This window comes from Pezoporus occidentalis, unplaced genomic scaffold (genome assembly GCF_034315485.1).
Source record: "Pezoporus occidentalis ecotype Australia unplaced genomic scaffold, CSIRO_AGI_Poc_V1 ctg60, whole genome shotgun sequence".
In the NCBI taxonomy this organism is placed as follows: domain Eukaryota; kingdom Metazoa; phylum Chordata; class Aves; order Psittaciformes; family Psittacidae; genus Pezoporus; species Pezoporus occidentalis.
The window spans coordinates 3,728,380-3,754,791 of NW_026915944.1; the positions used below are offsets into that span (position 1 = coordinate 3,728,380).

The window sequence follows — 26,412 nt, forward strand, 5'->3', positions numbered from 1 at the left end:
CATTTGCCCCATGTAGACATGGGACAGTGCAAGTCTGATGCACAGTGTTATCACATGGTGTTTCATAACAGTCTTTTCCTTCATCCACAGGATTTCATTTGTAGTTATGGCAGCTGGGATGACTGCAGCACATGGCAGTGGGTCAGGCTAGCCATGGTGCTCTGTTCTGGGCTCCACTTGCAATAGAAGGAGAAAACAGTAGCAGCAATTGCTGTGCGGGTGGTGAGGAACTTGAACAGGCTGCCCAGGGAAGTTGTGAATGCCCCATCCCTGGCAGTGTTCAAGGCCAGGTTGGAAGGGGCCTTGAGCAACGTGGTCCAGTGTGAGGTGTCCCTGCCCGTGGCAGGGTGGTTGGAACTGGATGATCTTAAGGTCCTTTCCAACACAAACCATTCTAGAATTCTGTGATTTTATAATACATCATGTCAACTGGAAGTGATTTGGGCCCATCCACGGCCATCCAAAATGCAGAATTAAGCACTGGGGATCCCAGAATGTGGCTTTTGCAATGGGCCTGTGCTGACTTCAGTGCCTGGGAAGCTGTCAGATGGAGCATTTGAGGTGATTGTAAAATCTCTTCTCCATGTAGGTTTTCTGCTGAGATCTGGTCACAGCTTTGTCCTTACTCAGAGCAGTGAATAGTCTCTCCACACCTTCCTGTTTCCACTAATTATCGTAGCATCTTTGGGACCTCCCTCCCCTGTTGAATTTGATTGGATGTCAGCAAATACCTTGTACTCAGAATTTCTGGAGGGAATAAAATAAGATCAATGGAAACACACACAGTTTAAGAAACTGAGGTAAAAAAAAAATCAATACAGCTGTCTTCTATCCAAACAGTGGCTAATTTCTTTAGAACAAAACCCATTTTGCTTGTGTTGTCACTCATTTTTTCTGAATGGAATCATCAACTGGTCTTAGTTGTATAAAGATATGTAGGAATGGAGCGAGAGTTCAAACAGGTCCTTTATAACACTTCAGATAGACATGGTACTTCATATATATCCCCGCAATAATGCATACCAGATGAAAAGATCCCGCAGAATTTGTGTAATAAAGGTAAAAGCCCCTGTATCTGTCTATTCTAATGGATGAAAACCAAACCAGAAGAATTCTATAAGGCAAAAATAGCAACAAACCCCAGCACAGTTCTTGAAGTCAAATTTTACTTGATATAAAGTGCACCAAGAAAAAAACAGCGCAGGACTTCCCTGAGCAGTGGCCAAACATGGTGATGGGATGAACTGCGTATATAGGCCTCCTGATGGCTGCTCTAACATTCTCACACTACATTTAGGGTATTTCATCTCTGCTCTGGTCTGGAGTTTAGCTGGACCTTCTGGTGTTGCAGTGCCCCAGGAGCTACCTTGTGAGCTCCTGTGCAATTTGTTTATGAACAACTCTTTTTTTTTAAAAGAAGAAGTATTTTATTTTTTTGCTTCCCTGCCTCCTTTAGGTGTTTTTCATTACATTTTAATACCTCTTTAAATTAGGTGAACTGATTTTTGCACCTTGAACCTCTGGAGATGCCTCCTTCAGGAGAGAAGCATTCCCAGTGGGGTCCTTCTTAGTTACATAGAATCATAGAATTGTTAGGGTTGGAAAGGACCTTTAGATCATCAAGTTCCAACCCCCCTGCCATGGGCAGGGACACCTCACACTAAACCATCTCACCCAAGGCTTCGTTCAACCTGGTCTTGAACACTGTCAGGGACAGAGCATTCACAACCTCCCTTGGCAGCCTATTCCAGTGCCTCACCACCCTAACAGAAAAGAATTTCCTCTTTATATCTAGTCTAAACTTCCCCTGTTTTAACCCATTACCCCTTGTCCTGTCACTACAGTCCCTAATGAAGAGTCCCTCCCCAGCATCCCTATAGGCCCCCTTCAGATACTGGAAGGCTGCTATGAGGTCTCCACGCAGCCTTCTCTTCTCCAGGCTGAACAGCCCCAACTCTCTCAGCCTGTCTTCATACGGGAGGTGCTCCAGTCCCCTGATCATCCTTGTGGCCCTCCTCTGGACTTGTTCCAACAGTTCCATGTCCTTTTAATGTTGAGGACACCAGAACTGTAAACAATACTCCAGGTGAGGTCTCACAAGAGCAGAGGAAAGGGGCAGGATCACCTCCTTCAACCTGCTGGTCATGCTCCTTTTGATGCAGCCCAGGATACAGTTGGCTTTCTGGGCTGCGAGTGCACACTGAAGCCGGCTCATGTTCATTTTCTCATCAATCAACACCCCCAAGTCCTTCTCTGCAGGGCTGCTCTGAACCTCTTCTTTGCCCAACCTGTAGCTGTGCCTGGGATTGCTCCAACCCAGGTGTAGGACCTTGCACTTGGCATGGTTAAACTTCATAAGGCTGGCATCAGCCCACCTCACAAGCATGTCAAGATCCCTCTGGATGGCATTCCTTCCCTCCAGCATATCAACCGAACCACACAGCTTGGTGTCATCGGCAAACTTGCTGAGGGCGCACTCAATCCCACTGTCCATGTCAGCGACAAAGATGTTGAACAAGACCGGTCCCAACACCAATCGCTGAGGGACACCACTCGTTAGTGGTCCCCAGCCAGACATTGAGCCATTGACAACTCTTTGTGTGCGGCCATCCAGCCAGTTCTTTATCCACCGAGTGGTCCATCCATCAAATTGATGTCTCTCCAATTTAGAGACAAGGATGTCGTGTGGGACAGTGTTGAATGCTTTACACAAGTCCAGGTAGATGACATCAGCTGCTCTACCCCTTTCCATCAGTTCTGTAGCCCCATCATAGAAGGCCACCAAATTGGTCAGGCAGGATTTCCCCTCAGTGAAGCCATGCTGGCTGTCACCAAGCACCTTGTTGATTTTCATGTGCCTCAGCATGCCTTCCAGGAGAATCTGCTCCAAGATTCTGCCAGGCACAGAGGTGAGACTGACTGGTCTGTAATTCCCCGGGTCATCCATTTTCTCCTTCTTGAAAATGGGGGCTATATTTCCCTTTTTTCAGTCGTCAGGGACTTCACTTGACTGCCATGATTTCTCAAATATGATGGCCAGTGGCTTAGCAACTTCATTTGCCAGCTCCTTCAGGACCCGCAGATGGATCTCATCAGGACCCATGGACTTGTGCACGTTCAGATTTTTAAGATGGTCTCGAGCCAGTTCCTCTCCTACAGTGGGCGCAAGGTCTTCATTCTCACAGTCCCTGTATCTGCCTTCCAAGACTTGAGTGGTTTTGTCAGGGCCTTTGTCAGTGAAGACCGAGGCAAAGAAATCATTCAGAACCTTAGCCTTCTCCAAATCCTGTGTAGCCAGTTCTCCTGAGAGCTTCCTGAGGGGGCCTATGTTGTCCCTAGTCTGTTTTTTATTTGCTATGTACCTGTGAATCCCTTCCTGTTATCCTTAACATCCCTAGCCAAGTTTAATTCTAACTGGGCCTTAGCTTTCCTAACCTGGTCCCTAGCTTCCCGGACAACATCCCTGTACTCTTCCCAGGCTGCCTGTCCTTGCTTCCACTTATTATAAGCCTCTTTTTTCATTTGAATTTTCCTCAGCAGTTCCTTATCCACCCAAGGAGGTCTCCTGGCCCTCCTGCTGCATTTCCTTCTAGTTGGGATGCAACACTCCTGAGCTTGTAGCAGGTGATCCTTGAATATCAGCCAAGAGTCTTGGGCCCCCCTGCCCTCTAGGGCTATATCGCATGGAACCTTACTAAGCAGGTTCCTGAAGAGGCCAAAGTCTGGTCTTTTGAAGTCCAGGGCAGTGAGCTTGCTGCACGCTCTTCTCACTGTCCTGAGGTTCTCAAATTCAAGCATCTCATTATCGCTGCATCCAAGGCTGCCCTGGAGCATCATATTTCCAATGAGCCCTTCCCTGCTGGTGAGCACGAGGTCAAGCATGGCACCTCTCCTTGTCGGCTCCTCTATTACTTGCAGAAGGAAGTTGTCTTCCACACAATCGAAGAACCTCCTGGATTGCTTGTTGCTGTACATTCCAACAGATGTCAGGGTGGTTGAAGTCACCCATGAGTACAAGGGCCTGTGAGCGTGAGGCTTTTCCTATCTGTCTATGGAGTGCTTCATCCGCAGGTTCTCCTTGATCAGGCGGTCTGTAACAGATCCCCACAATAATGTCTCCCATAGCTATATTCCCTTTAACCCTGACCCACAAACTCTCTGTGGACTGCTCACCTGTCCCCAGACACAGTTCCATACTCTTCAGCCTATCCCTAACATAAAGGGCAGCTCCCCCTCCCCGCCTGCCAGGCCTGTCTTTTCTAAAAAGCCTGTAACACTCCATTCGAACACTCCAGTCATAGGTATATTTAGTAGACAGTTACTGCAGTCTGACCTGCTCTGGCTGGCTCCAGATGTTGATCTCCATCTATCTCACTGCTGAATTCTCTGCTCTTGGTTTGTCAGTCAGCCACTGAATTTAGATCCATTTGTAAAAGTATAGCCATTACTATTTGGCCTTGTGAGAAGGATAGCATGACATGGTCCACCCTCATCTTGCCCCAGCAACTGAGTTGTATTGGCCAGGTCAGTTTGAACTGAGAAGGCAACATCAGATTAAGAGCTCCTAATAGAGACCAATTTAGGATTTACACATTTGCTGTGATGCTGACATCTCTTCAGAGCTGAGCAATAAATGATAGCAGAGGTTTAAAAGTTTTTTTTCAGCTTGCCAATTTTTTGTTGTTGATATAACCTGCTGTTTGTTAACATGATGGAAAAAGTATCCTTTAATGACCCCATTTAGGGAGCTTGTGAGACTCCAGACACTGCTAGAGAAGCTCTGTTTCATGAGACCTACTTATCTGTCATGGTTGCAGTCAACTATGCTTAAGAATTCCTGCTCATTATAAAGTACTGATTGGAGGCAGAAGTATCTGGGGGGTTATCTTCTTTTCTGTCCTCATCTAATGGTCTCTTGACTTTGAACTTGAATGTGTTCCCCAGATAGAAGTAAAGTTAAATAAGGCTTTGCAGGAATTTTTAATGTGAAGGTATGAAACATCTTTGTGAAGGTCTTTTGCTCAACTGAGTTGTTTTTTCATGTGCTGCCAATATCTGATCCCACTTCTTGACCTTTAATATACGCTGAGAAAGAAGATTACAATGTTTCTAATCAGTTGAATCTCCCCTCTGGGAGCACTATTAAATCCTGACTCTCAGCTTTATCTCTGCCAGGTCTTGCCAGCCGTCCATGTTTTTGGTTTTGTTACCAGCTGAGGTCAGAATTCGGTCACCTCAAAGGCTCTTGTTCAATTGGGGGAATTTCTTGGATCCTTTCTGTAGCAGTTGAGACACCAGTGAGCAGCTCTGCTTGGAGGCAGACCTCTTCGTTTCATGTGTGTTGGTGAGCCAGACCTTATTCAGTGAAATAATCTTTCTGTGTTTTTTTTTTTGTGCAGAATTATTGCTAATCCAACCCACCTCATCATTAATAGGTCTTTGGAAACAAACCTGGGTGGTTTTGAGGTGCTAAGTCCATCATCAATGTTCAAAATGTTACATCAGCTCATTTCTTCTGTCACCCAAATTGGTAATTTCATTAAAATACCAAGTTTGTTGGCAATAAATTGGTAGTAAGTATTGAGTTTCATGCCATTGTTTCGGTGAGGATTTAAATGAGGCTAGCAAGTCTGTGGTTGTGCAGCTCAGCTTACATTACGTGTCCCAGTGATACAAGCAAGAAGTTTAATGTCAAAGCTGCAACTAGTCTTTGTTAAATGGAACCCCTTCAAGTTGCATATTTTCCCCTTCATTTGGTCATCAGCAACAGCACTGTTGTGATTTAAGTATCAGGAAATTTACCCCTGAAAGCAATACAGACAACGGGTTGCAATGCTGGGGTTTATGCCCTCCTGAAAAGCTTCAGTGATCTAAGGGTACGCTGAGCCCAGGCAGTCTTATTTGCCCTTTGATTCTGATACCTCCTATTCCCCAACATGGTTCAGGTACCTGTAGATGTACCTGAATGTACCTGTAGATGTACCAAGATGTTCTTGGACCCTCCACAGGCTCTGTAGGTATGTAGGAAGAAGGAAAATGGTCTGGAGTCATTGGCCAAAGCTGTATGCTTTGTTCCCTTCCAAAAACTTACTCATCCTACGGGCCTTGGTCTTAAGTTACTAAGCTTACAGAGAAATCTGCTTGTAATTTCTTTCTTGTAAGCCTTTTCTTGTTGAGCAGAAATTTTGGCAAAGAGTTGTCGAGGCACTGGAGAATCCCCAGTTCTGCCTGGTTAAACCAGGCCTTCTCAGATCTTTCTTTGGAACAAGCAGGCAAGAGGAAATACTTTCCATTTCAGAGAAGCGTGGACAAACAACATTGCTTCAGACAGAGAAGAAAAGCAGCATACGGAGTTACAGCACTGAATGCTGCTAGCCAAAAGCATGCTCTTGCCTTTATTCAATCATTCCTGGAACACAGTGTTCTTATTGTATTCTTCACCCTGCTCAGCGCCTCTCCTCGGGCACAGCACTCAGAGATACCCCAACCACAATGCTGACGGGATTGGGGGTGTTTAAAAAAGCATCAGACGCATCTTGGACATGGACCCTCTCCCTTGCCTGACATTGGGTGAACGTGTTTTCTAGAAACCTGGATCCCGTTAGAAAGGTTCCTGCTGCCTGGGAAACAAAGTACTCGCTTGCCTGGTTTAGTCATTAAGTAAATTTGTGGTTTGGTTGAGATGAAAAATAATGAAGAAAAGCTGTTGAAATCCTGGGATTAATTTGATAGTTTGCAGGCAGTGGTGTTTTTAAGTGGAGCTGCTGCCTTCATTAGGGTGTGAGCAGACCCAGGTATAAACCTGGCCTTCCCTTTCTCCCCGCGCCTCAGAGGCAGGCATTTGGAAGTAATTTGTTTCATGAAGGCCCTGGCTGTGCAGGCGAGGGGGTTGCTCTGGGCTGGAAGCCGTGTTGCCAGGGTATCTGCAGAGCCAGGAACCTGAGAGATGCTTTTGGCTGCTTAGTCCGTGTGTGGAGGGAGCAGCATCCTGGGCTGCAGGCAGGGTGGGAGCAAGGGACAGGTGGTCACCTGCGTGGCGTGACATGGGAAGCTCTGAACGGTTTGGGAGTTCACTGGTGGTTTTACACTGTGATGTGATAGATGTATTGCCCCTTCTGGGAAGAGCTGTTTGCTCTGTGACACCTTCACATCTCCCAGCTGCCCTGCTGGCTTTCCCAGGGAAGGGAGACCACGGAGCAAAGACAGAGAAACTTATGCAGAGACCCCTGTAGTACTTTGCAGAGCGTTTTCCCTCTCCGCCAGCACCTGTTTACTTTGGGAAAGCAGAGAGCTGGGAGCTGGCAGTGCTGCATGCTGTCTGAAATGGCTCCTGTGTGTTCCACCGCTGAAGCACCTACATGTATATAAAAAAAAACCACCTGCTATATTAAACATAGTTGTCATTTCAGTCTGAGAAGCCAATTAGCAGAGCAGAAAAATCTCATCTACCAGCCTCTTGCTGAATTTTCCCCAGCTCTCAGTTTAAGCAGGGGGAGGGACAGTGCATTATCACCCTGTTGTGCCTGTGTCTGCACAAGCAAGTCCAGTGGCCTGCGGGGAGCATGTTTGGAGAGTCAAAGAGTGGGGATGAGGACTCAGGTTCCACTCCTTTCCCCGGGGTGGGGGGGGGTTGCTCTGAGCTGTTCTCACCCAAACCATTGAGCAGCTGGAACACATCAGGAGCATGCTGGGAACATGGCATCCCCTGCCCAGGGATGGGAACCTGAGCTCCTGGGCACGCTGCAGGGATCGTGTAGACAGGCCCTGTGATTTGAAAAGATTTGTATTCATTTAAATGCACAACATGACCTTAAAGCACATTAGAGCTTCTATTCTGACATTCCTCCTAATGCATATGATCCTGGGCAGGACCTCCCTGTTCTGGAGGTGTCAGGAGGATTTGGTCCTCAGGGTCAAGGTCCTCTCACTGTGTTCAGGGTGCATTTTGATGTCAGTTAGTTGTTAGAGCAATGTTTCCTGGCAAAGAGTGTGGGTGTTCAGCACATCCCTGTGCAGGCTTGATTCTGTCCCTCCCAATAAGATATTAAAAATAATTCTCGCTGTGGCGTATTGTCTGACAGGGACCATGACATGGAGGTGAGTGTGGCTTGTGGAGGGAGCAGTGTACCCTGGATATCCAAAATGCACACAGGAAATGCTGGGGTTTCCCTGGTTTTGTAGCTGAAATCACTATAAAGGCTTTTGAATGACTGATGGAGCAGGCTGCTTCAAAGCAGTAAGGCTCTTGTTCCGTCACAATTAATGCAGTCAAATATCCTCTATATTTAGAGAAAATGTCCCTATTTAATGCCAGCCTTTCATAATGGATAAGGATTCATATTAATCATGTCATAATTAATAACCGAAAAACCCCGAAACAAACCAACTATGTTATGGTATAAATGCAGACTAATATATTGCAATAAATCTAAGCAGATACCTGTTATTATTAGATAGGGACCAAGCTGTTCTGCAACATTTACTTTATTTTAGGAAGATGATCCAGACATCCTGTTAATTGATGTGCAGGCATCATGTTGCCCATATTTTCTCTTTTATTGTAATCCATTTCTTGTGCATTGAGTTATTAAACAAATGAGGGGTTTGGTTTTATCCTAGGGAAGACTTGCATTGTGTTTAGGAAGGACTCAACTTTATTGTTTGTCGAAACTGGGTTTTTACAGTTTTGATTCTAAATCCAAAACTAGTGGACAAAATATAGTATTACATTGGGGTGATGAATGAGCACAGCCTTGCCTCTGTTGGGAAGGAGGAGCTGGGAGGGCTGATTTGCAAATGCACAGTCAGATGAAATCTTGAGGGACTAGTTCTGCAGTTCCTTGGGACACAGTGGTTGCATCTTGTTGTCTGAAAGCGTTTCCTAAGAAGGCTAAGATGGCTATAGAGCAATACGGCCACAGCAGTTAGCCTGTCTAGTCTTTATTTGTTTCCTAAGGCAAACAGTTTATTTCCTGTATTTCAGCTTCCTAGATTCTGACAAATTTTAAACCACTTTCCTCACCCACTTTGCTGTATCCTGTGATGTAAATTATTGGTTTCAATTCATGCATCTTCTGTACTTCAGCCTTCCCTGAGAAGCAGTATGTCCTTGGTAACTGCAAAGGAGTGAGAATTTGGAAACTCAGCCTGGTAGATCTTGGATTTAGCTTTTGTAACTGTGCTTTAATACTTCACAATAATTACTGAAGCTCCCCATAAAATAATCCCTGTGTAGTCCTGAAATGGAATTGAATGCTTTAGAATAAAAGGGAAGAGCAGCCCTTATCTGTACTTTTAGTTACGTTTTTATTTATTTCCTGTCTTCCTCCAGCGTGGGAGGATGAATAAGCACAGAAGATACAGATTTGCAAAGGCAAGAAGTGCTAAAGAGCGTCGTTTTTTTCATCAGCTCTTAAAAGCCAGACTGTAATCATAAATTCCCTGATAGCTGGAGCATGCAGAAGTCATCTTTAAGCCTACAAGTGACAGGCTGCTGTTGCTTTTCAAACTTCAGATTTCTTTTTTTTGTAAGACACAACTTTGATCTGGTTCCTTTGTAATGCTCTGCAGAGCGCCAGGGCCGCTGCGCTCGCCGGCTGCAGGGCTGGAAGTGAACTTTCTTGGCAAGAGCCATCTGGAGACCTCAAAGAACAGATTAACTTGTCCAGAATTGATGTGATCTTTGAAGAAGCTGCCCTTGCCTAGAACACATGTGATTAGCTTGACATTGTCAGTGATAAAGTTGAGATGCGCAGCAGTGTCTGAGTACCCAGAGTAATTGGGAAAGGTTTTAAGTGGAGCAGCCCCAAGGATCTGCAATCAAATTATCAGCTAAATCCCCAATTTTAAGCTTTTGAGCAGACTTTGTGTCTTTTGTGCAGGTTAAATCCAGTCAGGAGTAAAGGTTTTCAGCTTTGCATCTTTGTAGACATTTTGTTCTTGTCTCCGAAACATATGTGGTGATGTACTAGGAAATACTGAGAATGCTTTGGGACATTTCTAGTGGTTTTATACCCAGTATGGTGCAACTTCTGTGATGGTTGTTGGTACTATGGACTGGGAACAGACACTTTCTCAGTTCAGGTGGTAGATTAATGTAATCTTGTAAACCAGACTTCTTAGTGGGTGCTGTTCTAATCCTTTGTTTAAAGGTGACCCTGCCACATGGACACTCTTGTCAGCATGTGCTATTTAAATATGCTGAAGGGATTTGCTTCAGCTCATACATCATAAGCCAACATGTGCAGCTTTTAATTTGATTGACTGGTTGTGATAATGAAATGTGGTATTGCGTGAAGGATGTGACAGTCTCCTGCTTGTTGGTAGATGTAAATATGGGAAATAAGGGGGCCCTGATCATGTCTGGCCAGCCAGAGACTCAGCAACCTGTCATTTTGGAAGCTTTTTTTTTTTTACCTTAGATGGAAGTACATAACTTCTTAAACAGAAAAAAATAAGGTTTTCACACTCAGTAAATGGGAGATGTCAAAATACTGAGCTGGAAGGATGTCTCAGTGTTAAGACAGTCATTCCAATGAAGAAGGCAAAATGACCAGAGACGCCAGATGGGAGTAGTGCTTAGTGCTGGTTTCCTCCTGCAAAGTAGCTCTGGAAATAGCCATCTTCAAAAACACAGGACTCTGTAAATTTGAACTGAGTTGTCAGAAGTTGGTGTGAAAATGCAGGGTGGCAGCACAGAGACTCAGTAATTGGGCCTCAGTGGATTGCAGCCCTGGTCTATGGTCTCTGGGCACCGTCCCTCAGCTCAAACACTGCCCACCAGAGCAGGAAAGGAGGAACCGTGTCCTGCTGAGGGGTTCCTCCTTGCTGTGCAGGAGCTGCTCCACCTGCCATTGGCTGCGGTGAGAGATCTTCAGTTTCTGCAGAGCCCGCTTCATGGTATCTGTCCCTGGGACTTACCAACATCCCCATGTCTTCTGCAGCTCAGAGTTTCCAAGGCATCGCATGAATTTTGCTGATTATCAGCTGCCTCAGGGCTCAAGCTTTCTAGAAAACGGGATTTCTTGTGTTAAAAATTAGCTCCTTACCCACCATGGTGACTGTAGGTTCCAAGTGTGTCACAGGGGGATATCTTCTGGAAGCACTGTTTAGAGGGAGCATAAGCAGAAAGCATTGTGATTGTCAGCTTCATGAGTCTTTATCTCTTGGGTTTGCTAATCTAATGTCTCAAGCAGCTGCTTCCTTGGTAGTGCAGGGGTTTGAAGGTGCCTCACCATGCCACCAGGGTGTTTGGAGATGCGTTTATCTCAGGGCCAGGCAGATGGAGGACCCTTGCAAAAGGAGGACTGCCAGCCTGCCTGGATTCCATCACAGCTTCAGTTCTTTTGAGTAAAACATTTCTTCCAGAAAATGTCAGTGTCATAAAACTTCAGTGGTGGAGCTGGAGAAGATGGTAGCAATGGAAACTGATAGATCTGATTAGCTTCCCTGTTAGACTGGGAGCTGTTCCAGCCACACTGGAACTGCTAGCAGACTTGGGAAGCCCATGTCTCTTCAGACCTGCCAATAGAGCATTGTGCAACTTATTCCCTCCGGTGTAAATTTAAATTCTCCAGAAGTTAGTTACCTGGAGGCCTTTCATCTCCCAGGCAGTTTCCTTCTTGCCTTAGTTGATTTTTTTTTTCCCATGCTTGATGAAGAACTTCAATGAAGGAGGTATGTAACTGTTGAGAAGCAAAGGGAGTGTACTGCATGGATATGGCTCTGTGGGCAGGATCTGTAAGATCTTCCACCATGGATGGTGAAGGTGATGCAGTTCTTCCCCAGAGCTTGCCGCCCCTGTGTTTTTTGCATAGAGCAGGGAGCAGATGTTTGGCAAAAACTGAGAGGACTTTGCATCTTTAATTTAAAATTGAAATAGCCATCAGGTGAAATTGTGTGAAAGAGACTGGGGATCCCAGGCCAGAAGGAAAAGGATGCCTTTATGGACTCGCAGTGCACTGGGAATTCCAGATAGCACAGGAGGACCAAAGAAGACCTTACTTCTCTTCTAACTTACACTGAAGCTCCAAGATCTGATGGTGCTAATGTTCAAAGTGCTGTCTTTGTTGGAGGGGTGAAAAATTTGGCAATGGGATGCAGCCAAGACATCATTCAAAATAAACTCTTAACAGGTAGAAGGAAGCTCTAAGCAGATGCTTGCTGGTTTTCTACAACAGTTTTAGCCCTTGTCAGCATTATCAGGATTTACAGTGATCATTGGAGGACTTTATGCAAAGAAAAGGCAGCTGGTCAGGATGACTTACTTGGGTCACTGTGATCTCTATTATAATTGTTCCCTATGTGATTATTTTGAGGGTTGAGCAACTGAGAGCTGCAGAAGAGACATGGAGCTTTATTTCTGTAATGTGTGAAATGTTCTGTGTTCATTTCAAAAACGTTCATCCCCTTTTCTGTCTGAAAAATAAAATTAAATTCAGGAAGTCTGCAGGAATTTTTGTGAAGTCTAACTTTAAATGCTCACCTTTCCTTTTATCGCCCTTATCAGCACATAGAACTCAGTGTGTGAGGTTTTTAGCTGACATTTCAAATCTCTCTGAGTGTGCCTGTATCCCTTTTAAAGCAGCCTCCCCTCCCAGATCAGAAGTGACCAGGTTTTTTTGTTAGACTCCATGTTCCTTTAATGTTTTCCTCCTAATAGATGTTGAAAGCGTTCTTCAGAGGCACGCCACAAAACATTCAAATAGTGATACGAGCCAGCTGAAGAGACTTGTCAGGGAGAGGGAACATTAGGAGAAGGATTGAATACAGATGGATTCCTCAAAAGTAATGTAACCTGTTATGATTGCTTTGAAATCCTATACCCTTTCCATCTACTTATGCTTACCAAAAGTTTACATTTGCATTGATGTATTAGAGGCAGAGCTAAAATGGAATTAATCCCTGCTGTATACATGCTTAAGTGTGTAATTTTAGCTAAATAAAACAGTTGTGACCAAGCTCTTGCCTGCATCCTCAGTGGGAAGCCCACACCTGTGGAGTGCTGCAGGAGAGCCCATCCATCCTGACTCCTCCACCCGGCATCCATATGCTCCCTCTTGGTTCCTTCAGCCATCTCAGACCCATACCCAACAAACTTTTCAGATGCTCTCTGTTGCTCTGTCTTTGTCTCAGCAGATACAAAGGAGAAATTGATTTATTTTATTCTATATATCATAGTGCTTTCTTAATATACTGCTAGAACAATCCATGTCTCTTCCAGAGAGTCCTGGGAGAAGGTCCAGTAGAAGTTGGTGCTGTATTTTAATTGGGTTATCCAAAAAGCATCCTTCTCTTTGCCCGCAGGGAAGGCCTGAGCTATCCATCATTCCTGCCTCAATTTAAGAGGTTGTATCAGGCTCCATCATGCAACTGTCATATAAGATTTGACAGGAGGGTTGCACTGCCCAGCACTCCTTTAATGTTCAGAACTGACCGTTATGCAAGGAGAGAACTGGTGAAGGGGGGTGGTAAGGTTTTCACTTATTATACCTTGCTTTTCAGGGTGAACTTGTTCAAATTATTTCCAGCCTTAAACATTTGCCCTAGAAAGCTGTTCTAAAATCTGATGGAATATAGAAATAAGATTGCTCCACTGCACATTTACAGTGACAGACAGAAAACGTGTGCTGGAAGATGTCCATGGTGACTTGCCATCCCAAGGAGCCTGGAAGCGTTCGTACCCAGCTGACTCTGTATTGCACCCAAGTGTGGAGAAACCTGACAAGGCACCCTGTCCCTCAAGCAATCATGAAAAACCTCAGCTGATTCAGTTTTGAATGTTCTTTGCACCGCTCAGCAGCTATACTGAGCTTCATCATCTGAGGAGAAATAGCTTGGCGTTTCTGTTGGTTTGTGGCAAGCAAAGTATTAGTTTTCTGTTTGTGCGATTGGAAGGGTAGTTCATTTCTAACTGACCCCATAATGGACCTAAACCAGTATGGTTTTTCTTAGTGATCAGTGAGCATCCATGACTCCTGTTACAAAGAAATTTGGTTTTGTGACTAGGAGCAGAAGGGCAGGGTGAATAAGAGCTGTATGAGCAGTGTGTTAACTGAAGGCTTATAGCCTTGCCAAATTCAGATTTTAAAATACTTTGGTAATGCTTCCATCCTTGTGCACCAAGTACCATATTATATATAAATCACTCTGCAAACTTCCACCTTAAATGGGTTGCCTGCTAGTCCCAGTTCATGTAGTAGCTGTCCTGCCTTTATACTCTGTGCAAATATGCAGAAACTGCCAACTTTGCTGGTGTCTTGCCTTTGGTCCTTCCATCTGTGTGTTTCTCACAGGTTTCCATGTTGTATCTAAATGTAAACTCATGAGGGCAGTGGCTTGTTTTCTGTTGTCTGTATACCTTTGACCGCCACTGAATAGTCAGAAAAGCTTTTCATGGCAGAATGAGGAAGCATGAATTATGTGATGTATCCTCCTTGGAGGTGTTTGCTCAAGGTCCATTACAAACCACATCAACTAGGTGTCGGTTACTGAGTTACTAAATGAAAGATCATGCCGATGAGCTTCGTGATCTGAATTAAAACAGGACTCTGATTCAGAGCTGGTAACAGAGCTTACAAAACCCGGGAATTCATAAACTCCGAGATAGCTTACAAATGCTGCTCTTCATGCAGAAGAGTAAGCAGGGAGAGGGGGGGATTAAATTATGCTGCGGCGCTGTGTTGGTGTGAATGTTTCAGCTTTGTTCTTCCTTCTGGCAAATTGCAAAATGACTTGCATTGACAAGAAGACGCCTGCATGGCCTGACTGTCCTGCAGTGTAGCAGAGCTGCAGGCACGTTCGCAGCAGTAGCTTTTCTATGCCAGTGGCAGAGTCAGCATGAAGGAGCTCTTACCTGCTTGGTTCACAGGCTGCTTCACCGTTAATGCAGGTCTCCTGAGCAAGGAACTCGCTTCTCAGATTAGCTCATGCAGGCAGTCTCCCTGTCATTTCTTTGAAGAGAAGGATGTTGGCCTGCATGCACACGTACTTGAATAACTTGTCTGCAGGACAAGGCATGTGGTTGTGTAAAAACAAGCCTCCAGAGATACATGAACAGATTGTCCATTGGAAAAGCCGGTGTGATTAGATGGTACTTCCTGGTGGAATTTGCAAGTGTTTGATGTACCCAAGTGTGACATTTGAGGTCAGCTTTTGGTACTGAATTGGGAGCAACAGCCATTTCTTGCTTTACCTTCCTCCCTTGGCAAGCATATTGGTGAAAAGAGGGATGTAAAAGCAAGCATAGATTGGGTGAGCTGCACTATGTATCGCTTGCTGTGGGAACAAAGAAGTCCGTTTTGACTGAGAAAAACATTGTCTTGTTATCTAGGATTGCTTTTAAACATCCTGCCTTGCTCATAGGATGACAATGGTAAGGAGTTAGCCAATGGACACCTTAAATCCTGATGGGAACTGGACTTCTTCCGTATAGTCTGGTTCCCTCCCTTCTGCATGTCTTAACAGTATCATCTTCATTACTCCATGAATTCCCTTTTCCTTCCAGTTACAAGTCAAATTGTTTGTGGTTCTGTCAGTGCAACTTAGTATGAACTCGTGTTGCTCTGTAGCCTGTCATTGATGCTGGGGCTCCAGGCAGAGTTCTACTGCATAGTGATGCAGAGTATGGTCAAGGTTGTGTCCTTCTAATCTGACTCTCATTTTTCTTGCAGACATGGGTCATGGAGAGAGCCTGTTAACCCTTACTATGTCAACACGGGCTACGCTTTGGCACCAGCAACCAGTGCCAATGACAGCGAGCAGCAGAGCATGTCCAGTGATGCCGATACGATGTCGCTGACAGACAGCAGCGTGTAAGTAATTCCAGTCTGGTGGACAATAAGTGGGACAATAGCATACTTGGTTTTTGAGCAGTGGTACTTACCTGGGTACTTCTCTTGGGGGCTTTTTTGCTGCCAGACTGTGCTCAGTCTGCGATTACTCTTCAGTAGGATTGGTGACTGACCGGTTCTAGTTTATGTGTGCACTTTAACACAACTTGCACTGATAAAGCCCCACCAAATCTTTTCTGCTTTATCTAGTTCTGATCCTCATGACAGTGCCCTGTATCTTACCCATGAGATACCTTCCTTAAAGATGGTCTGCAAAGGGAGAAAAAAGGGATTCTTGTTGTGACTGCATCTCTGTGATGGAAAAAAAAAGGATTTGGAGGGAAATAGTGTTTTGTCTGTTTTTTTAGTAGTGCAAATGCTTCTGTAGAGCAGAAACCCTTTGATTCTTCAAGCGAAAGATGACAGGTTTACAGAATTAGGAGAGGGTTTTATTAACTTCAGTGCTGTAAACACAAAGTCCTCCAAGAGGCTCGTTTAGTGTCACTGTGAGTATCAGGAGCTGTCAGACCTTGTTGAAGCAACTTTCCAGCCTTTGTCACAGATGTTGTTAAGGGGTGCCACAGCCCTCAGTGAGTACCATGAGTTGGTGAGTGTGCAGCATGATATGGAGGATTCTGTGTGTAGTGTGCTTGTCTGGCTTCATGGAGACATGGAGCCTTTTAGGATCAGCTGTTGAGTCCACTTTGCTCCTTGGCACCAGCTCCTTACAGCTTACCCGTGCCATGTTACAAAATGGTGGAGGCAGGCCTTGGCCAAAGGGGCGTGGGAGGATACCCCTAGGACAGAAAGCTGTAGAGGACTGCTGATTGAAGGCTCTGTTTGATACAAGTCCAGCTGCTTTGCTGCATCCTTCTGCAATTCTTCATATTCATCAATGTGTATGGAGGAGTACTCTGAAGCTAGCAGGGGTCATGTAACTTCTAGTTATCGGAAGAGACAGATGTAAGAACTCTTCAAAATTAATTAGCTTTTAGCGCTTCCTTTTCCACTGGTCCAGTAGGCTCATGGGGTTGCACTGATGGTTATACCTGCGATAAGTTGTGATCATTTATGCTGGAGTCTTCACCCTTCTAATTTTTATTTCAGTAGCCATAATTTATTTCTTTCACGAGGGGAATAATTTCTGTTGGACTGTCTTACGCATTCTTTTTTCTTTGCTCCTTTTTCCTTTGGGCATTTTATCACTTCTATGCCCACCATCCCTCCTATGCTTCTAGGACTTTAATTACTTCTGATATGTGGGCTGACTTCTGCTAATAATTAACCCAATCTCAGTGGTTCATTTTAAGTGAGTCTCAAAAATTGTAAGGGTAAACCTGTGATCTTTCTTCCTGTGCATCTTAAACTGGCTGCATGCAGATTGATCCCCAAACTGGGATTCTGGATGTACAGCCTTGACCTTTGGCTTACAAAAACTCTTTCTATTTTCAGCACTCGCTCTTCATTACATGCTTTAGAACTCCAGTAGCAGGTTTTGTTCGGGTTTTATGTGGCATTGCAGAACCTATCTGCCTCCTGATTTTCAAAGGAATTTTTGCAGTATTGCTCAAGGCAGCTAAAATGAAGAACAACCAGACGCAAGTTAAAGAAGGGACTCCTGCTGCTTGACAAGACTTACATGTCTTGGTGCTTTGAATTTAGGCCTCCTCTGAGGAAAATGGCAATAAGAGCCTCGTTTGCTGATGAGCGAGGTTCTTCCCTATGTGTGCTGTTTACATACAGCAGTCAAGCTCAGTAATGAATAAATCTGGCTTCTGCTCCAAGGCAGCACATGAATGGGTGCGATCCCAAGGCAGAAACCTCTGTGACCCTCCATCAGAGGAGAATGTGTCTGGACAATCAGGATGCAAACATCAGTTAATTGGGAAGCACTAATAAACCAGGGAAGCAGGCAGGTGCACAGAGATCATGGCTAGATGCAAGGCACGCTCTTCAGTGTTGGCCAGCTCATATCAGTGAAGGCAGACACATAGAGCAGTTGCTTGTTCTCTAGTGTCACCAGCTCCCTTCCAAGCTTTGATACTGTATGGATGATGGGAGTGCGGGGTTTGGATGTGGCTGCAGGCACAGCCCAGCTATGCAAAGCCTCTAGCAAAGACCTGAGCAATGCTTTGGCTGCCTGGCCTCCTGAGTTGCAGTGAAGGGAGGCAGGCACAGGCTTTTCAGGAGCACCCAGCTCACCAGAGTGTTTTTTAAAGTCATTTCTGTGGTACCAGCTACAAACATGCTTGTCTAAAAGACAAACTTTCAACAGGATGTCTTTCCAAGCTCTGGTAAATATTATTGTAATGGGTTGAATTTGTATAACGAATATGTTATTGGTTGCTGTTGCTGGAGGAGTTTGCTTTTCGAGTGGCTTAAAAATCATTGCTCTTAAATGCCTGCGCTCCACTGATTATTTTTCAGTCTTCCTGTATCATACGAATTCCTCTGCCCTTGTAGGCAAAACAGCTCCAGTCCTCTCTGTTGAAGCCTGTTTTTATAATCGGCACCGCAGCTGTGTTGTTTTAGCTGGTTTGTGTGGAGGGAAGGTCTGGAGAGGACATGGTGAAAGGCTTCAGCAAGCGCTGGCCCGGCAAAAGTGCCTTGGCCACACATGGGGCTGAGTTGCTCAGCACCGGCGTTCGGGGTGGGTCAGTGGTGGGTTGGGGCTCTGCCTCCATCCTGGGCTGCTTGGAACCTGCCCCAGGCTTGCAGCACCATTTGCAGTACAGTCCTCAACTGCTCTTGCTGTCTCTGATAACCCCCACATAAGGACAGCATTTTTCCCAAGTGGAGGAAACAGCCTCTGGGTAGGAGGGGTTGTCACAACAGAGATGCTCGAAGGAAATTAAGGCAGCTCTAGGTAGGAACACTACAGGCAGAAGCTGAAATGCATTAAATTGCCATGTGATGCTCCAGTTCAGATGCAGAAATGCCTTAGGTCCATATGTTTCATTGTTTCTGCAAGAGCTTACATGGGTAAACAAGAGGTAATGTGAACTCTTAAACCCAGTGTTGTGGTCCAACTAAACAGCAATACTCCTTCCTCTGGCTCTTACTGTATGTCCTGGCTTATCTTGGTTGGCTGAGAGCTTTGCTTTCTCCCAGGGGCTTGAGAAGCCCTCCATGCTGGTGGGCTAGGCTGGAGGAGTACTTACTCTTCCCCAATTCCAGTCAAACCTGCCTGAGAGTATGGATGGCCATTTGCTGGAGCAAAGAGGTTTAGGACAGCAGTAACTCCTTCAAAAAACCTTGTGAATTAAATATTATTCCTCGGATGACTGGCCTTTGGCCAAAATGCCTGGTGATTTTCCCATCATGCTTCTTTATGTGAGAAGGGTCTCTCAGTGACAGTGGTGCTTTGGTAAGAGGAATTGGTAGAAAATACCAGTTTTGCTGTGGATTTGTTTCCTGTCTTTCCTATGGCCAGTGATTCAGAATGACCTTGAGTTCTGCTGTATTTAAACAAGTTTAACAGCTTTTTAATTTAAAAGATTCCAAATGGTGATTTCCAACTTGTTAGGCTTGATGGTTGGGTTTGGAGCCTGTCTACGGAGGAGCAAAGACAGCCCTTGTTAGAAGAGTCCAACTGCAGAGCCACACCAAAACCATCCTGCTCACTAGAGGCTCTTGCAGGTTGGTTTGGAGAGGAGAGGAAACCCCCACGTTCCCCAGTAGCAAACCAATTGCTTTATCATTAAATGAATGACGGAAAGACTTGCTCCCCCTGTTGCATTTCAGCACAGAGCTTCCTGGTGCTACAGAAAATCACATGGTGAAACAAGGAAAAACAGTTTGGGAAAGTTTTATTTTAAAAGTAGATGTGCTCTAAAAAAAGTTTTGATTTTTTTTTTTATATATATATAATATTTCTCTATCTATTGAAAATATCTCAAAGCAAGCTACCTGACAAAAGGAAAACAAAAGTGCGGTATTGGTTTTCCTTGCTTTCCCCCCATCTATTGAATAAGGTTTTGTTGGGATAAAATTAAAGTGCTTATCTTTGAATTTGCTTCCTCTGGTTGAGTTGGCACAGTACATTGAACGAAGGAATGTTCCAAGTTCAGAGGTGGCATTGGGGAATCTAGTTAAAATGACATCAAAGGCAGCACAGCAGGGCTGAACATGTGTTTGAAGCTGGATAGATTAGAGGCCATTATCAGCCTTTCGCTACTGTGCTGGGAACAAAAGTCGCTCTTTCCGCTGGGACTGCTGCTGGGGAGAATTAGAAAAAAAAGAGAGAAAGAAAGAAAAATTGCACCTTCTAATATAATGCCTCTTTTCCTGCGAATGGCTGTGTGGCGAGTTGCTGGCAACCAGGTTTTGTGCGGCGGTTAAGCTGGAATGTTGTCTATTGATGCCGACCAGTGATGGCTACAATAATCCCCCAGATTTTGGGTTTTATGTTTTCCTGTAAAAGTTGCCAATTGTTCATTGCCATCCAGCCTGGAAAAAGCTGCATGGTGATGGAACTCTCTAACCGTTGTGACTCTCAAGCTATTTTTCAAATGGAAGTTTGTCATTAAAGAAAATGAAGCTGGCTAATGAAAGCCATCGTAATCACCTGTCGGTATAGCAACGCTTGGGCAAATTGCTGCTCCCGTAAGGTGTCACTGCCGGGTGCAATGGAGGTGATGCTCTTCCTCCTCCCGCATTACCTGCAGCCACTAGCCAGAGCTGTAATTAGCCTGGCTAATTTTCTGTTGTCTCATTTGTCTTCCTACTAAAAAGCACTTGTCATTAATCACAGGTTTTATTTTGTTTTAATGGTATTTAATTTTGAATGCCTGAGTTACTGCATGAAATTGAATTCTGTTGTAATTTGGTGGCAATTCTGCCTGCACCCACATTTCCAGAGAGCCAGCGGGCTGCAGGTACGATGGAAATGGGAAAGAAAGCTGATGGTGACCATCCTTGCACAGGCTGGTGCTTGTAACTCGGGAGGTTTGCAGGCAAAGCAGTACAGTATATTGTGTTTTCCTTGCCAAATGGCATTTCAAGTTTAGAAATCTGCTGGTTAAACTGTTTAGTTTATGCTCTTGAGAAGCAGCTGTGCTTGGCAATTGAGGAGGGGGGTGGGTGCTAAAGACATTTGGCTTATGCAAACATCTTTTCTTTGTGATATGTGTTGGGACTGGCTCGTTTGCACTGCTCAGAGTGGTGTGGGGTTGGAAGGAGACAGTGTGCGTGCATGGAAGTTATTTGGTACTTTGGACAAACCAAATCCCTCCATTCACATCCTCCCATTTCTGTGGCATTGCACATCCTTACCAAGCAGTTACTTTTACTGCATCAGTGAAATGTGTAAAATAAAAAAAAGAAAGCTCCAAATTGCCAGGCAATGTTTTTGCATTCATTGGTTTTTCTCAAAATAACCTGGTGTCACCAGGAGATGGGCCCCTGACCCTGTCTCATAACTGGGCTCTGCTTTATCCACATTCTTCTCGCCCTGGATGTAAGCAGGCTGGTCACAGTGATGGGAACAAGAATGCATTTCCTTTCTTCACCTGCAGTCATATTCAGCCAGTGATGCTTTGCTGCTAGGGTTGCTTAGTGAAACCTGGTGCCTCTGCCCCCCCGACATGCCATCACTGGGACCAACGTCCACCCTGCCCTGCGTGCGCCCTGGCACACCAGGTCTGCACCATCACCCAGTGCATGGCAGAGCCACAGACCCAGCTCCTGGTCTTTTGGGACCAAGGATCGTTGCCACCTCCATCAATTCATCTCTGCAGAGACAGAGATCTCTGTCGCCAGCTTTTCCAGTAAGGGCACAGACCTGAATAGAACTGGATGTCACTGCCTACGGCATCCCTTCCTAACCTCATCCAGCCTCCTCTGGAGAGAGGGCTAGGTCCTTTCACACAGTAACTCCAGTATCAAGCCCATAATTTCAGACTGAGTTGGGGATCATCGTAAGAGCAGCAGAGCCTACCCCTTCACTTTGATAAGCCATTTGAGAAGTTGTCATGCCCTCTTAAAAATGTATACCTTGTTCCCCAAGCAAGGTGTAGATGCTCACTGAGCTCCCACTCCTCCTCCTCCCTCTCCTAGTCTGCTCTGTGGTTTAATGTGTATATTACAGGCTCTTTAAGAGAAAGCAACCAACTATGAAAGGTGCCAGGATGTGGTCCAACTCCTTCTCCCTGCCCTCTGTCAGGAGCAGTGATTGCAGGAGCCCTACCTCACTCTGCTCCAGACAGATACCATGTAAGTCCCTCCTGGTACCCAGTGCCAGGAGCATTGCTGGTTCAGGAACCTCGGTCAGCATCATTCCCCACATAGATTCCTCTTGTTCTGCTGCACTTGCCCTGGGCATGCCAAGCCTTTCTCAAAGGTAAAGGGGTTTCCTACCTGACACTGCGCAGTTGCAAAGCTTAAGTGAACATAATGTATCAGAGAAAGGCACTAAAGCAGGGCCTGTTGTTGTTTTATTCTGGCAGAGATGGGATCCCACCATACAGACTCCGAAAGCAGCATCGCAGAGAGATGCAAGAAAGTGCCAAAGCAAATGGACGTGTGCCACTACCTCACATTCCTGTAAGTAGCACTATCTCCTTTCCCAGAGGTAAATATGCAAAATATGTGAGAGCTCTAGTATACAGTTGCTCTGCTTTCTCCAGTTTAACCGCCCTTAGCACTGTGTTCATTTGAGGATGTTTTAAGATGGATGTGGACCATTCTAAGAAAGGGCTTGGTAGTTTTCTGCCAAATTCATCATCCAGAGCTGCCCCAGAAAGCATAATTTTTCTTAACTGTTCAGTCAGTAGCCAGTTGTTTCTCCTGGAGAAGGGAAGCACTGGCTGGCATTTACCTGCAAGCAGGTTACATGCCCTCGGGTGAGCTGAAGGTGTTTGTGGAAGGTGTAGGAGGTCATTGGACGTGGAGGATGATGTAGCTCCCAGCCAAGGTAAACTGGGGAGAAATGCAACTGTCCCAAGCAGTATTTCTGCACTGGGCAGCCAAAGGCAGCTGTAACCTGTTCTTCTCAAGTACTCGGCAAAGCATGCCTGGGGATATGAGGCAGGAAAGCAAAGAAAGTGCAGGCGTAAGTATTTGTCTGACTCTGTGTCTCCAGTTGCTCCAGGTAAGCAGCCAGCTTCTGGGAGATGAGCATAACTGCTAGGGCTCTGCAGCACCATCTGCAGCTCTGCTTATTATTACTTTCTTTTTGTGAGAAGTTACAGGTGACATTTAATATCTAGCAGAGAATAAAGGTGCTTCTTTCCCCTTTGGACAGCTGGACTCCAGCACAAATCAAACAGGGAGAAAAACAGCCTCCATCTGCTTTCTCCAGAAGTGCCTTCAAACTTGACACAGCTGTTTTCATCCTGCCTGCTCAAAGCAGCACAATACCAGCAGCAATGCACCCTTGTTTTAATCTGATTTGGTGTTTTTTTTAAGAACCCAAAAACCCCAAACCACCACTCTTTGTTTTGCCTTTTAAATTAGATTATTTTCCTTAGATTTAAGAGGGTCTCCTGTGCTTTGATCACTGGGTTGACAATAAAAGCCCTGGCTGCGGACGCTCACTAGCCATCCTTGCTCAGTCACCTCTCTTTTCACACAGTTGCTTTCACAGTGTGCTCACTGTTGAAAAGGCTGGCTGGGTGCCTTTTTATTTCACTCGATGCCGTTTTTACTGTAAGCATGTCTTTGTTAGAGTTGAAGTTTGAAAGCTTGGCCTTTATTTTTTTGTTGTTATTGTTGTTGCTGTTCCCCAGCAGTGGGAACGACTGAGTGAATATTCTCCAACTTCAAAGCTTGTCAGTGGCTTTACCTTTTGGATAAAAATAATAGTGCCTTTCTGTTGATCGTGTGCACTGCCAATGCCTCAGTGAACTGCAGGTTATAAACTCGGAGTATGGAGCATTAAATATGTATAGTGAGCTCTGCTTTAACGAACTTCCATCTGCCAAACATTTCTTTTGTTGAACTGAATAAGTGTCATTCCAGCAGCAGTTCCTTGCAGGCTAATTAGTTTTATTTAGCATTAAATTTTAGCAACCTTTTTGGAAACCAGTTTAAAAAGGGAGGGGAAAACAAGGTTTAAATTGGCCACCTGCTGCTTATAAATTTTTATATTATCCTACTTATCTACACAGTCTGTTAGAATTACAGATTCCTCCTAAACTACACATAGATGCTTCACAAGGATTTTTCTGTGAAACATCCACTGTTTCCATTAGGTTCTGCACTGTAATTTTAAGTCTCAGGGAAAAAAGCATCTTGGTGCATATTTATATGGGAGTGGAGGACTGAGAAGTCGAGTTAGTTGTAGTCTTTCTCCAGGGAATAAAAGTTTAGTTCAGACACTCTGGCACCTCCTGCCAGCCAATTACTGACACAAAATTGGCATCGACTTCAGAGAGGCACAGCTCTGCCCTCACTTATCAATCAGCCAAGAAAGGAGAAGGTAATTAGACAATATGTTTTGACAACACCAGTGTGAAATGTTATAAAGTTAGTCTTTTAAAATCACCTCGAACTGCACACTTATTGAATTAAATGTCCCCAATTAGCAAGGAGCCATGCAAATGTTTCTTCAAGTGGTGCTTTCCAAAGCCAGTGGTTAGGCTATCTCACAGCCCACAGCTAAAGCAGTCTCCATCAGCTGCCTAGACCTGGTGTTTAGCATGCTTTTAAACATGCAGCAATGACTAATTTCCAACCTTTGAGTGAATGTCTTTATGGACTCATATCTAGAGTCTGTACTGATAGTGCTTGCAGAATGCATGGCATGTTTTCTTAGTGATAGTAGAGAACCTCCTACTTCCGAAAAGCCATTTCAGAAGTCCTTTAGAGACCTTACTGTTCCCTTACAAATGAGTTATGGGGCTATTACACAAAATTCTGAAAGAACTTATATTACTTTTAACAGCAGCACTTTTAGTCAGGTCCAGAAGCTATAAACTCTAGTGATTATGTGTTCATAGGAGACTGCCTGCTAGGTTCAACAGCTGTGCTGCCTCCAAATAATGAAGGCATGTGCTGGTTGTGTGGGATGCCCTGCTGTGCAGCAGGAGATCTTGGTGCGTGGATGGCTGTGTTCTGCACCTTCCACACTTCCCAGCTCACCAGTGCTCCAAGTCTGGAAAAGCTGTGCTTTGTAAAATGGCTCTCTGCCCAGGAATGAAGTGGGTGAAGGTCACTAGCAAGCAGTGAAACCTTTGTTTTGTGCCTCTGGCAGGAACCCATTATATGGCAAACAAGTGTTGCTTTTCATGTGGTTTTGTGTCTCTCTTGGATTCAAACAGAGACTTGGAGCACCAAGGAAGGAAAGAGCAAGCTAGTTACCAAAGGAAGTGTGAAGACATAGAGAATGCAGGGCTATATGTATGCAAGGTGGCTTCCATAGCGTGCTTGAGTGCAGCACAAGATTTTGAGTGACCACTGTGCTATGCTGTACAAGTAAGGAGTGTATGGGATGAGCCCTGGTCTTGTGCTGCCTGGATAACTACAGCTAAATGAGCTTTCTGCTCCTGCAAGTTGGAAACATGCTCAGAATTCCCACCAGCCATTTCATGCCGTTCTCCTCAAATGCCTTGCAGCAGTGGGACTCCTTGCTAATCCTTGAATGCTGCTAACATGGATGTTAAAATTCAGCTATCCATGAGCTTTGAAACAAGCATTTCTGGTACGGAAACACCGTTTATTCTTTAAAACCATGTGTCACAGAGGACTGCATTAATCTGGGAAACATGAAGGTTCAGAAGTTCTTTTCTCTTGGCTTCTCTAGCCTGCTGTCTTCCTTTAATTTGCAAGACTGACTTGTGAGCTAAAGTTGGCCACTCAGGCATCATGAAGGCATCACACCTCCTGTAGAAGAGGGAGATTTAGCAGCACAGAATTCTTTGACCCAGTTGGATGTGTCAGAAATGGATCCCTGGGGCTGGTTGGAGACCTCTAGCCAATGATAACATTGTAAAACCTCCTGTTTCATCTCAGAGCAGCTGAGGTTTATTCTTCCCAAGGAGAACCTGCAAACCAGAGTGAGATTCTTCCCTTTCAGCCTTTTCATATATAGATCGTAGTAAAACCAGACATTTAGGATGCTGGTGTGTTCTGATGTGCAACTTGGTCCTCAGAACTCAGTTTCTCAGGGGAGGTGAATTCCATCGAAACCCAAAACCTGCATGAGCCTCATGGAGCAAAATCCCTTGCAAATCCCACTCTGTCAGCTCCAAGAAAAGGAGAAAACATGATAGCAGGAGCTAAATGGAGCTACTAGAGAGCTTGTGTATCTCATATGTTCATAGCAGACTGCTCCTTCCCAAGGGTACCAGAGACTTCACATGTCAAGGACAATGTCTGGTGATAGGTACCCTGAGAAATTCTTCCTCACAGCTGTCACTAGGAAAGATTGCTTCATGCAGAACACTTCAAGCAATTTCTTTCTTACCAGCTTATCTGGCATTCACCCTCCCATCTGTTGTCCTCTGCAACCTCCACAACTCAGCATGGTTTGGTTCTGGAAAGGTCTAAATGGAGCTCGCTCTTTCTGAATTGTTGACCCATAATGTCCAGAGATCACCTTCTGGTTCAGACTGGAGGGCTGGATCCTCCAAAACCAGCCAGC

The 26,412-nt window shown here is 45.0% G+C and overlaps 1 protein-coding gene across 4 annotated transcripts in view; it reads left to right on the forward strand.

Annotated features, from left to right (window-relative positions):
* Positions 1-26,412, forward strand: part of AXIN1 (axin 1) — a 73,373-nt gene that overhangs the window by 26,731 nt on the left and 20,230 nt on the right. For 3 of the 4 annotated variants that reach the window (XM_062639485.1, XM_062639483.1, XM_062639484.1), the window contains exons 3-5: positions 15,672-15,812; positions 21,919-22,170; positions 22,277-22,373. In XM_062639485.1, the coding sequence (XP_062495469.1) occupies positions 15,672-15,812; positions 21,919-22,170; positions 22,277-22,373 (490 nt within the window). The remainder of the gene's footprint in view (positions 1-15,671; positions 15,813-21,918; positions 22,171-22,276; positions 22,374-26,412) is intronic. The other variant, XM_062639486.1, reaches the window with a different exon arrangement.